Below are 13,296 nucleotides of genomic sequence, written 5' to 3'. Positions count from 1 at the left end.
CATATCGCATGGTATGATGTATTCTCGTGGTGCCGTCTCATTATCCTCCCACCGGATGGATCCAAGGACTTCTACGACTGGTGGATCGCGACCATCAACGACTCGCCCACAGGCCAGCGCAAGGGCCTTTCCTCCCCCATCACTCTTTCTGGTTGGACCATTTGGAGGCACCGCAATGCCTGCATCTTCGATGGTGCGGCCCGTCCGCATCCCTCCTAACTCACAACATCAAGGGAGGAAGCTCGCACATGGGCCAATGTCGGTGCTCGAGGGTTTAGTTCAATCATTCCTGTAACCTGATCTTTGTACCCTCTGGGCCAAGCATTCCATCTTCTGCTCACAGCGACCTCCTAAGCGCCTGTCAGTGTACGCTTTTGGAGGTCCGTCACTGTATTTTCTTTCCCTTTATCAATGGAATGATACGGCCAGCATGTATTCACAAAAACAAAAAAAAAAGCACCAAGAGTGGGAAAACAAGCAGAGCAAGCAAAGCAAGCAAGCTCCCCCTGCCATGCCCATAGCCCATTGGAGGGTTGTGGCCGGTGGGCCCCGGTAGTCTTGCATCATTTGCGAACGCGGCAAGCCTTGTCAGTTGTCACCACGCCCACTCCGACTGACCGACCCGCTATAAAATCAGCAACCGGTAGTCCAAAACTTTGCTTTCCATCGCCATCTCGCCCTGCCCGCCCGCCTTGTGCCCCTTCCACCTCCCCAAACAACACCCCTCCCACCTCACCAACAGCGCTGCCGCTGCCCGCTGCTGCAGCGATTTGGCTTCTTCTTCCTCCTCCTCCACCATCGTCATCTCCTCCCTTTGCCCGCCTCGGTTGCCTGGTGTGGCTGGGCTGAGCTGAGCTGAGCTGACCTGAGAGCTTGCTTGCTCGCTCCGTCACCCGGAGTGTCACTGTCTGTCTCTGCCTTTCTTTTCCCCTCTCTCTGTGTTTGTGTCCTTGCTCTCCTTTGGCCTTTTGCTTTCCCAACCTCTCCCCGGCCTCAATAATGATGGAGTCGCCGTTGCAGTGGGTTCGCTCCTGATTCCTCAAGGCCAAAATCCCCTGTCTCGTCTCTCCTTCTCCACCGGCGCGCCAAAATCCAAATCCATCTGCAGTTTTTTCCTCTCTGATCTTCTCTTCTTCCCGGAGTAGTAATTTTGGTTCTAGCTTGTTTGGGGCTTTAGCTTTCCCTTCTCTTGTGCCCTGGGTCTGGGGATTGGCCTCCTTCTTGCTGGGGATTGGGTCAACTGGAAGTTTTCGTCTTTAGGGTCAGGTTGGAGGTGCTTCCATTGTACCAGTGAGCAGAGAGTTGTTGAGTTGCTCTGACTTGGCACGAATTGGGATGCTTTTGGACGCCATGATGATGGAGGCCAGGAAGGGGCTGATGGAGAGGGAGAGGGAGAGGGAGAGGGACCAGTTCCCCGTCGGCATGCGGGTCCTCGCCGTCGACGATGACCCCGTCTGCCTCAAGGTTCTGGAGGTCCTCCTCCGGCGCTGCCAGTATCATGGTCAGAACCTACTTGCACTTCATTCTGTTCTTTCCTTTTGAAACAAAGTTGATTCTGTTGCAAGTCATATTACCTGCACCTACACTTATCAGTCATCCTTTTTTAATCTTTACTTATCATTCATCTGGTGTTACTTATGCTGTAACGGAGAGTTTGCTCTGCTATTTGCATTGTACTCCGTACTACATAGTGCACTGGTAATTACTACAGTTTTCACATGCAGAGTATACAACAATCTGCCATGTTCTGAAATGCATATCATAGACATAAATTTTACACTCTCGCAATGCGATGCGACATATGTTGGTTGTTATGCATCCCCTGCTTTCAAGTTTCAACAATTGTAAGCTGATATAAGAGCACATGTTTTGCTGTCTCTTTAACAGTGACAACCACCAACCAGGCTGCTACTGCACTGAGGCTGTTAAGGGAGAACAAGGACATGTTTGATCTGGTGATCAGCGACGTCCACATGCCCGACATGGACGGCTTCAAGCTCCTCGAGCTCGTGGGGCTCGAAATGGACCTCCCTGTCATCAGTAAGTTCACAACTTCCTTTATTGATTTTTTGGTACTTTGTTGTTGAGTTCTGTCTGGATGCTAATGAAGTACATACCATTCAACTCGGGCAGTGTTATCAGTGAATGGAGAGACAAAATCTGTGCTCAAGGGGATAACTCACGGTGCGTGCGACTATCTCCTAAAGCCCGTTCGCATCGAAGAGCTTCGGAACGTGTGGCAGCACGTCGTGAGGAGGAAGTTCAGCAACCGTGAGCCCAACAACCATGATCTCTGCAAGGAGATCAGTAAGCCGCCGAGCTCCGACTCATATTACCGGCTCGGCCAGGCCACCTGTGACAGCCACAGGTCATCTGACCAGAGTGGGAGGCCCAACAAGAAGAGGAAAGAGCTGCACAGCGAAGACGAAGACGAAGGCGACGACAACGACGACGCCTCGGCGTCGAAGAAGCCAAGGGTGGTGTGGTCAGTGGAGCTGCACCGGAAGTTCGTCGCTGCAGTCAACCAGCTCGGGATCGACAGTAAGAAAACAGCTCACCGCGTTGCCTTTTGCTTTCTGTTAAATGTTCTTGCAGGCTGCAGCAAACCCATTTATGCTTGTGTCCTTTCTCTCTTACTCTTTGTTGCAGAGGCTGTACCTAAAAGAATACTCGAGCTCATGAACGTGGAGAAGCTCACCAGGGAAAATGTTGCGAGTCATCTTCAGGTACGGCGCCATGGCATTTACTTCCATCGTCACCTTTCACTATTCGAGTGTTATCTTTTCCATTCATGATTCATGACCATGTGATGCACAGAGAGCAAAACTTTTACATAATTGATACCAACATTAGATGCAAAGTGGCCTTGTTGTCCACTTGTCCTGTGTCAAGTTAAGAGGTCAAACTTTTGAGCAAAGTTTTTTCTGAAAAATATATTCTTATACATAAAAAGTTTTTTAACAAATATACTAACATGTTCCTGGTGTCTGTTCAAAATGAGTTCAGCTGGTTTGGAAACAAAACATATGCAAGAAATATTCAGTTCAGTTATACTGAATCTTTTACCTAAAAAAATAGTTATACTGAATCTTTCAGAAAACCTGAACAAGGAGATATCTAATGCAAATAGCTACTTGCTCATAATATTCCCCCTCTAACCGTCTAGACTTGTACATTAGATCTGACTAGACAAGTATAAAATACTCATATTAGTATGTAGTGCTGTACAAGTTTAATGTACTAGTAGTATTTTGGTAGTACGGCCTTAGAAGTTCAATGTAGTATTTAGATATATTACTGCTGCACAAGTTTAATGTAGTATTTTGGCTACATTGTTTCACTTGTAGTATAAAACTGCTAGATATGTAGGCACTGTCCAGATAACTAAGGTGCATATGTAAACTGTGTTTTACACCTTTTTGTTAAAATATTTCTGTAGAGAAAAATGCAAAAGCTTTGCATACCAATGCATTGAAAAATAGAAAAGTCATTGACAAGTCCACATTAAAATATTAATAAAAATGATCAGATTTTTCTATAACCTGTAGTGCTTTTATATACCAGTTTAATAAAATTTATTAACAAGCCAAACCAGGAAGCAGCTATCTTATGACAGTGTATCTCATGTTTCAGAATTCTGATGATTATAGATCTCCTGCACAAAATTTATGCGTTTGTAATTTGCCGAGTGCCGACTACATAATTTTCTCCATGTCTAACCAGGTTACTTTGTATGGCAATGCAGAAGTACAGGCTATACCTCAGACGGCTAAGTGCCGTGGCATCACAGCAAGCCAGCATTGCTGCTGCTTTTGGAGGCAGAGACCCCTTCTTGCACATGGGAGCATTTGAAGGACTTCATAGCTATCATCAACCCTTTGCCCCTTCTGCTTCTCTTCCATCTTTTAATCCGCATGGACTGCTGAGTGGTGCTAGTGCAGCAGCATTTGGTATTCAGGACCTTGCTTCTCCGAAGGCAAGTCAGTGCTCTAGCAGCAACGGCGCAGGAAGTCATTGCGCCGGCGATACGAATAAGTTCCACATTGTGAGCTTACAAGACAACCAACAGGCAGATTTATCGCAAGGCTTGACCGCATCGTCGCTTGTGCAGCCCCAGCTCCAGCAGAATTGGATCCATCAGGAAACCAATGATCTGTGCTCTGTTTTTTCTGGGGGTGCTCTGGTTAACACTATGTCTGGCACACTCCAAAGAGTTACAGGCAGTTCACTGCCACCAGAAGACCTTTTGGAGTGCACTCAACACATCAAAGTTGGAGCCCATCCACCAATAGGAATGCCAACTGCGAGTTCAGGGCTGCTTGGAAGGTCTGTCGGAGTTTCTGCCAATCTGCGGGATTCTGGTATATCTCAGCAGGGTGCTCTTCCAGTCAGTGATGGGTTTTCTGTCGACAAGTTACCGTTGCACATCCGGTTCGATGGTGCCGGCGTGACAAAACTTGATGGCTATGTGGCTCAAGAACAAGTGATGGACCAAAAGGGGATATTTTCAGAAAGAATGACTGTCAGTGTTTGTCCTTCTGAGAGCCTCATAGCAGCCAGCAGTGCCAAGTGTGGAGCTAGTTCTTCTGGCAGTACAATGCTGCTCCCTCCTCATGATGCCGAGCGACATTCGAGATACCTACAGTTTGGGGTTGCAAGCAACCCAAGGCATAGAATGGATGGAATGAGACAAGACCAAAGGCTGAACAATGGAGGTTTTAGCTATGATGGTGGTGTCATTGTGCCTGAACAGGCCCATATGTATGATTTGGAAGTTCCAAAGCTGCAGGGTCAGGGTGGGTTCAACTCCAGCGGCTGCAACTTTGATGGCCTTCTCAATTCCATAATAAAAGTGGTAAGAACCTCAATTATGCTTCAAAAAATTCACTATTTCTGACAGTCACATTTCCTTTCAAATCGTTAGTAAACCTATATGTTCCTAGAATTTCGATGGTGATTTTTCTGAACCGCTTTTCCGATTTCAACGCAGGAGAACGACGAGGTGCCGTTCGCCGAAAACGACCTGGGGTGTGAACTTTTCCCGCTTGGTGCCTGCATATGAGAGCTAGTACTACTTAGGCTAGTCCACTGCAGACCTAGAGGAGACTGTACAGTTATTCCTAGGGGTACTTATCAGCTATGCTCGTGTACACTACTAGATATCTGAGGTAGCTAGCTAGGAACTTAAGGGCTTGTAGTAATCTGTACTTTCTTTCTCCTGGAGTGGGCAATGGAAGTGATTGTGCTCAGTTCGTCATAATAAGAACACAGATATATGCTGTCTAATCACAAGGTCTGAAAACACAAACTCTGAAGAAAAAGGAACTCTGAAAGCACAATCTCTGGAACTCAAAACTTAACCTTGTTTCTGGGAATTCAAATTTGACATTACATTGTCCAAGAGTAATTCTGGAAAACAAACCTGACCTGATTTTGGTACAACAACAAAGTTGAGCTGCTGCTGCTAAATGTTACAAACTACGATAATGCCCGGTGTCGCACGATCGAAACTCGAGATGTAAGGTGGTTCTTCAGTGACTTACACTAGATGATAGCTGCATTCGCTCGCTGAAAAACCACCTACACGGCTTACACCTATCTCGAATTTTGATCATGCGAGGGACGAACAGAACATCACTAGTTCTGAACTTGGTTGCAGAGGTCAAGTACAATCTGTGCGATTCTCGGTTTGGGTATCGGCTTGGTCAGGTGAAGATCCATCCCTGCTTCCATGGCGTCCTGCAGCCCCTCCTCCGCGGAATTCGCGGTCAGCGCGATGATCGGGGTGCGGATGCCGTAGCGGCTTTCCTCCTCGCGGATGCGCCTCGTCGCCTCATAGCCATTCATCACCGGCATCTGAAACAAGCAAGAACAAGATAGAGTTTCCAGCACTGTCGGATCAAATCACCATCAGAAACAAATTAAGATTGGAATGCAGGGCATGGCGATCCACGAGGAAATGTACCTGGCAGTCCATGAGGATGACATCGTAGGGCATGGCCACTGTGTCTACGTGGCTCTCTGAGACGCCATTTGCGTCCTCGAGGGCCTTTGTAAACATGGCCACGGCCACGGAGCCATCCGTGGCAAGCTCCACGGTTGCTCCGAGGTTGGTCAGCATCTGCTTCTGGATTCTCTGCAGTAGCACGGTGTCCTCCACCAGCAGCACGCGCATCCCCTCCAGCGGCTTGCCTTCTCCAGCATTGGCCGGTCCCAGCTGGGGCGCCGGCGCTGCCGCCGCGGGCATGATCTCGGACGCCTCCACCGAGGGCGTGATCTCAGAGGGCTCGGCCACGGGCGTGATTTCAGATGCTTCCGCCAGCTCGGAGGTCTCATCAGCCGCCGGCAGTTCTTTCATGGCCGCACCGAGCTGATACGGTTGCTGCTGTGTAAACGGGTTGGCCTGGAGGTCTCTCATGACCTGGAGGAGCTTGTGCAGCCGGGAGCCATGAATGGGCTTACGCAGCTCGAGGTCGACGCTCGCCGCCTCCTTGAACCTCCTCATGTCCTCGGAGGGGGTCTTGAGGTCCGTCAGGCAGACGACCCTGCACGGCGCCTGCTGCTTGATCCTCGCCAGGGTCGGCGCCTCCAGGGCCACCTCGTCGAGCCTCCCGCCGGAGACGTCGACGATGACGAGCAGGCCGAAGAGGTGGAGGTGCCCGCCGTGGCTGCCGGCCATGCCGCTGCTGTTCCGCAGGTGGGTGACCATCTCCTTGGAGCTGAAGCACCGGTCCGTCGTGCCGCTGTTGAAGTCGCCGCTCCCGACGCCATGCAGCGACGACGTCGACGCCGACCTCAACGGCGAAGCGCCCGGGGCGGAGCGCGCCTTCTCGAGGGTCGGGGCGAGGAACTCGGCGCGCGTGACGGGCCAGACCTTCATCCCAACGCTCTCCATCCATGTGTGCAGGATCCGGCGGGTCTCGTCGCCGTGGGCGAGGAGGACGCAGTGCCCGCCCTTGAAGCAGGCGGGCTCCCTGAAGGCCGACGGCGGCGTCCTCCCTTGCTCGAGGTCCTCCTCCACCTCCGGCGGCTCGCTGACCTTGAGGAAGATGTTGAAGCCGAAGCACGTCCCTGCTTCTCCTGGTTCCTTCTCCTTGATGCTGATTTCCCCTCCCATCAGACGAACCTATTTATATATCAACAAGAACACCAAACAAATTTACTTACAACCATCTTCATCTAAGACACTATAATTTATATATAACATTCTGATGATGTACACAATTTAGACTCGCAGTGCATAAATTTAGGTGATATTTTAGGCGGCAATTCAAAAGCGTGAAAAACAACCCAATCGTTGATGCACTTGACAAGTTTCTAAAATGCACGAAAAATAAGATGAGACAACTCACAAAGGATTGCACAATTCCAAGCCCGAGCCCGGTGCCACCCTGCCCTTCCTTCACCTGAACGTAGTTCTCAAACACAGACTCCCTCTTCTCCTCGGGTATCCCCACGCCGGTGTCAACCACCTCGAAGTAAAACTCAACCGAATTCGGGTCATTTTGTAAGGACATTCGGCTGTTTTGCTCGGAGCGGTTCTCCCTCCTCCCGAGCAGCCGCCGGAAGATCCCACCCGTGCGGCGGCGGGGGGTGAACCTCGACGGCGTGCTGACCACGGAGCTCCTCATGATGGGGCGGTTGGCCCATGCCCGGACCATGACATGGCCTTCGTGCGTGAACTTGATGGCGTTGCCGAGTAGGTTGTCGAGGATCTGTTTGATGCGCTTGCAGTCGCCCATGGTGGGGGTGCAACGGAGCACGGAGAAGTCGCAGGGGTCCCAGATCACTTCGACGCCTCTTGACATGCCGACGACGTTGGCCAGGTCCATGGATTCCTCGAGGACGTCTGCCATCCTGAACTCCACCTCCTCCAGCTGCATCTTCCCGGACTCCACCTTGCCCATGTCCAGTATCGTGTTAAGTATATCTGCATGTACACATATATACGTATGTATAAACATTTATGACGAGGAAACGTATATATGTTCATTCAGCTAGCTGAGAACATAAAGCTGGTATAAAGTTCATCTTTCGGAAATGATAAACTTATTGATTTATGCATTCGAAGATGCATGCGCACAAACAACATGATGCGTAAATGTGGCAAAATTTGTCCAACTGCAAAATAGGTAGAAATATTGAAACTATGAATGTCTACTGCCTGCTAACATAGTTATATATATGTGACAATTCTATTTCAACTATCCTAAACTTTATGTTTTACAAACAAAATGCTATTTGTTTACCAAACAGAGATTGATTTCTTGCATATTTTTATATTTAATGAGCAAATTTGATACTTAAAATGCATAACAGGTGAACTATTGCACACTTTCTACACCTAAAATTATACTAGTATATAAATCATTTATGAAAAAGTTACTTCTATGATGCGAATTTATAATGCTATGATCATATTAGCTAAATTGAGCACGTAGGGCCATGCATGTATGCGGACTGACCGAAGAGCTTGTTGGTGCCGACTTCCATCTGTTCGAGGTTATAGGTGAGGTTGGTGTTGCTCCCGGCCTCTGGCCGGGAAACCTCGACAAGTCCGACAATGGCGGCGAGCGAGGAACGGATGTCATGGCTGGCGCGCGCGAAGGCATTGCTCTTGTTCATGCTCTTGCGCTCCGCTTGCTGGAGCGCCTCCTTCTGCCTCACCAGGTCGGCCTCCAGAGCTGCTTCCCGCGCCCCGGCCCGCCACAGTGCCCGCGCCATGAGGCAGCACACCAGCGTCGCGACCGCCACGACCGCGCACACGACGCACACCATGGCCACCCCCATCCGCCGGAGCTCGGATGCCCCTCTCCACTCGTTGAGCACGAGACGGATTCCCTGAGAAACAAGAGGAAATATTACAGCCGGAGAGGCTTGTCAGCCGTCCCCATGTTAAACCCTTAGATTCAGACATGCATATGCAGATGTTTGTTGTACTGAAAAAAGAAATGATTTTATTTTATTTTATTAATCTTCAGGAAAAATAACTATGACCGGATCTTTTTCCTCATCAAGTTTGACCCCTGCTCAGGAGTCAGGACACGACACCAGCTGCTTGACCCCGACATGAACAAGGCCGCCGCAGCGACGAGACACCGCAGGGGCGACGGCGGTGAACTCACGGGAGATATCCATGAATCCATCAACGACGGTGATATGCATGCAAAACCCTAGCAGATGCAAGAGAAGTACGTGGGAGAGGACCAAAACCCTAGCTCACCGCAGTTTTGCGCTCGATCGGGCTCCGTTCGGGGGAAGAAGAGAAGGAGAAATCATGCTTTGAGGATGAAGAAGACTTTGTACGCTCTATTTAAGATTTTCTTCCTAATCTTGGGATACCTTGATTTGGAAGGTTTTGAGTTTTTTTACATGTACGTCAGACTGCCAATAGCTAGGAGCTTTCCCTGATCCTTTTTTTTCTCATTCCAAGTCACGTTTCATTATACTCAAAACCTTTTTTTTGCCAAAGTCCCTTAGCTTTTTTTTTTAGATCGCTCATCTAACCAGTTCGGGTCAGGGAGCACTACACTACTTGTTCTCCAGCGACGGCGACGCGCGGCAATAAGCACCTCGCCAGCTCCTGAGCCCTAACAAATTGTTAGTTGCTTGATAAAATCATTAGTACATGTTGGGATTAATTCTTGACAAAAATGCATAGTGATTATGTTGGATATGTTGTGTGCACGTTCGCGTACATATGCATGTGCATATATGTATGGCCTATGATGGATGCTAGATCGACACGTTACCAGGTTCACTCCGGAGAGGTCGAAGCTCGTGCACGCGACCTGGTCCGACCCGACGGCGCGGACCACGAGCTTGCTTGACGCGCCAATGGCGGACGCGGCGCATTTGGTCTCCGAGGACAAGGCATTCATCAGCTTCGCGTCGTGCTGGCCGGGCCTCCCGCCGTCCAAAGGCTTGTAAGCCGGCGGGGCGCCGCCGTCGCGCTTGTCGGTGATCGTGTAGTACGCGCGCGCGACGGGATCGGCGGTGGCGTCGCCCTGGCTGGCGATCGTCAGGACGTCGACAGGGACCGCGGCGGAGACCACGCCGGTGGTGTCACCGCCGACAGGCGCAGAGAAGACCACCATCTGGACGCTGGAGCTGATCCACCCGGCCTCGAGGGCCGCCGGCGAGCCGCTCTTGGCGTCGGCGAGGACCTGCGCCGCGTTGGGTAGGTGCTCCGGCGTCGCCGCCGGGTCGGGGCGTCCGGTGGGACGGCCGCTCGCCGGATCGACGTCCTGGGTGTACCATTCGCCGCGCTGGCTCACGAACTTGGCTCTCGGCTGGCCGCTCTCGCCGCGGTAGTACGTCAACGCGGCGCCGTCGACGCTGGTGTATGATATCTCGGCCACCTGTGGCTGCATGGCCAACGCCATGACCATATATGGCCCCACCTGTCAGGTCAAGCATACACGTCAACGTTAGATGTATAGGTTACTTTGGACGTGTCATACTGTCATGCATCAAAAAATGTACTAAAAAATGTATCTGTTTGTATATGCATGCGTATATATACATATCAATGCTCGCATTATTACGGCAAATCAGAACAGAATCATGTGCAATATGGCTAGCAATTACGATATGTTATTTAAAGTAAGGAAATAATTGTGGTTCAAAAAGGAAGTGAACAAACGTGATGAAATGAATCACGTTAGAGAAAAAAGAAGAAGAAGAAGAAGAAGAAGGCATAATCTAATTTAATAAAACCAAAGGTGGTCGGTTAATTAATTACGTATTGGAAATAAGACGATTCGTTGCTGGGGATCTGCAGAGAGTGCGCGACGACGGCGGCCGAGCGGTTGGCGTCGATGAGAGGCTGCACGCCGGCGGCGACGTGCGCCAGCGACGCATCCATGGCGGTCGCAGCATCATCGTTTATGTTGGACGAGATGAAAGAGTACGCAAGGGCCACTACGACCACAATGACTCCATTGGCAACCTGCATGCGTGCAAGCGCAATAAAAGTGTGATGTCAGACATATTTTGCAACATGTAAAAAGTGAAATAGAAAATAAAGTGCATGATTCTTTTTCCGGGGGAATGCAGTGCATAATTGTTAACATTAAACTGTCTTTTAGGTTGACGTGGTCGCGACAACCGGCATTGCAACGTGTTTCAACTCGGTAACATTTGTTGCACAAGTAATAAGTCAAGATTTCGAGTGCTTTTATTAATTCAAAGGTATAATTTGTCATGACATCCCGTTAATTGATCGTCTTTAGGTTCATCTAATGACAACATTTGTCATGACATTCCATGGGTAGATCTAACACATGGCAACAGGAAAAACAATATAGGAGCATACAACAAAAGGGAGATCTTCGGCTCGCCACCGCCTCACACATGTGGGGAGATACATGATATATAGAGCAGAAGCCAAATTATATAACAACAACTACATAGATATGATCATGCCTTACACACGTCGTAGGATACCAATATTGTACGAAGCGGATTCCTGATTGCAAGATAAAAAGAAAATACTTTTTGAGTACATGCCTAAAACACACGTGGGAGGATATTCGTATTGTACGGACCAGAATCTTCAATTACAAGATGAAAAATAATCTAGACCTAGTTTTATTGCTATCTAAATAAAGAGATCTCGCATGCTTGACACGTGTAGGATGATATCTGTAATATACGGAACTGAAACATTAACGATAAGAAAAAGATAGATCTACTTCTCAAATCCGCGCCTTACAGGCATAGGAAGATATCTATATCGTACGAAACATAACTTAATTGCATGACAAAAATCATTAAAATTAGTTTTGAACCTCACGTCTATACCAAGAGAACGGGGGTAATCATCCTTTTAGAAAAGAATACCGTACCACTACATAGATCTACTTTCAATATCACATCCCCACATACGTGGAAGGATGTCTTTGTTGCACTAAGCTTAAGTAAGATGAAAACCATTGAGATATATTTTCCGCTCAGATAAGCCATAGTTGTAGGTGCAATGACAAAAACCAAGAAATGAGAATAGCCATGGAGTTCTTTGAGGAAAGAGCATAGCCATGAAGTTCATATAGAAGAACAAGTATTAACCATGAGTTTCATAAAAGGAAGCCAACTGTCTCATACCAGTGGGATTAAAACCCAAGAATGCTTCAAGGAACTGCCCCACTTGCCAACCTCTCCGGCCATCTTGGAAGTCTTGTAAATTATTCTACAGAAGCAAATCTGTGCTAGGTGTTGTAGAAACAAATCTTTGTTAGGTGTTGGTGAAAATTTCCTTCCTTGGTAGACGCCCTTTTATAGATGCTCGGAGGAATAAAATTATACATATTGAGGGGTATTTCCGCACTGAGATGTGGGCTCGAAGCGCCGCCGGTTTTTCAAATCCGCCGTCATGGTTTATTATACCACTTTTAGCGGTATTTCCCTTGCACCATAGAAAAAAAATCGGTATTTTCCATGCATCACAATAAAAAAATCGGTATGTATTCTTTAAAAAATCGGCATTTACTTTCCATATATAATATCAATGCGTGGCCCGATAGTAGACAAACGATTGTGATACAAAAAGGGATACTACGCGATCTGGTAATCAATTGCCAAATCCGAGCACAATGAATTATATTTCCTTCCCGTTGGAATAGTTTGGGCGGGCGTGAGCCAGTGTTGGTCTTGCACGGGGCCAGCGTTGCCAGCCGCACGATCGCCGTAAGGCCATACTGTTGTGCAAGTGTAGAACGATCTATTAGCTTCCTGTCTTAGATAGCATTATCATTAGTCTTGTTAAGTTAAGTCTTCTTTACGTTTGATGGTAAATACAGAAGCACAGGCTCGACTTATGTTGAACCAGCTCCGTCACACCACGACAGCAAAGATGAACCAGGTCCTCTTTCCGTCAAAAACAAAAATGAACATGAACCAGGTCCTTTCCTCAAAAGCAAAAACAAAAAGAACCATCTCTTACTTATTCAAACCCGACTTGTTCGAAGCTCTGTCTAGCGCGTTAATCATTAGCTGAAAAGTCCAACTAAAAAAAAAAAACTGAAAATCTCAAAGCAGGGAAATTGAAAAGTTCTATTTATTTTGTTCGCACGCACGCGACAAGTTCCGGCATTCCTCCATTGTGTGCCTAGTGGCGAAGACAGGGGGACAACAAGGGCTGCCCCTCCTCCCCCCCCCCCCCCCCCCCCTAACAACATGAATTTGCTGTCAAATTACTGATGAACAGTATAGAATTAAAGTTTTTTTATTGTCAAACATCTATATTTTTAAGATTTGGTCCGCCCGGACCTATTTTAATGGCACCTGGTCCTTCGG

General features: G+C 48.3%; 2 protein-coding genes across 2 annotated transcripts; one reads left to right on the top strand and one right to left on the bottom strand.

Annotated features, from left to right (window-relative positions):
* The first annotated feature begins 658 nt into the window (after positions 1 to 658).
* On the top strand, positions 659 to 5,286 carry LOC123410485 (two-component response regulator ORR22-like). The gene is made up of 6 exons (XM_045103432.1): positions 659 to 1,501; positions 1,888 to 2,040; positions 2,134 to 2,541; positions 2,650 to 2,726; positions 3,746 to 4,855; positions 4,991 to 5,286. Exons 1-6 carry the CDS (start codon positions 1,336 to 1,338, stop codon positions 5,060 to 5,062), a joined length of 1,986 nt encoding a protein of 661 aa, XP_044959367.1. The 5' UTR covers positions 659 to 1,335; the 3' UTR covers positions 5,063 to 5,286.
* Positions 5,287 to 5,343: 57 nt separating this feature from the next.
* LOC123410486 (probable histidine kinase 2) lies at positions 5,344 to 13,084 on the bottom strand. The gene is made up of 7 exons (XM_045103433.1): positions 12,106 to 13,084; positions 10,745 to 10,951; positions 10,278 to 10,403; positions 8,466 to 8,841; positions 7,353 to 7,930; positions 5,966 to 7,126; positions 5,344 to 5,856 (listed from the first exon to the last, which is right to left on the bottom strand). The coding sequence occupies exons 1-7, from the start codon at positions 12,166 to 12,168 to the stop codon at positions 5,638 to 5,640; spliced, it is 2,730 nt and encodes a 909-aa protein (XP_044959368.1). The 5' UTR covers positions 12,169 to 13,084; the 3' UTR covers positions 5,344 to 5,637.
* Between the last annotated feature and the right edge of the window lie 212 nt (positions 13,085 to 13,296).

Source organism: Hordeum vulgare, chromosome 7H, assembly GCF_904849725.1.
Source record: "Hordeum vulgare subsp. vulgare chromosome 7H, MorexV3_pseudomolecules_assembly, whole genome shotgun sequence".
NCBI lineage: Eukaryota > Viridiplantae > Streptophyta > Magnoliopsida > Poales > Poaceae > Hordeum > Hordeum vulgare.
The sequence above is the reverse complement of the archived record's forward strand: the minus strand, read 5'-3'. Positions and strand labels throughout refer to the sequence as shown.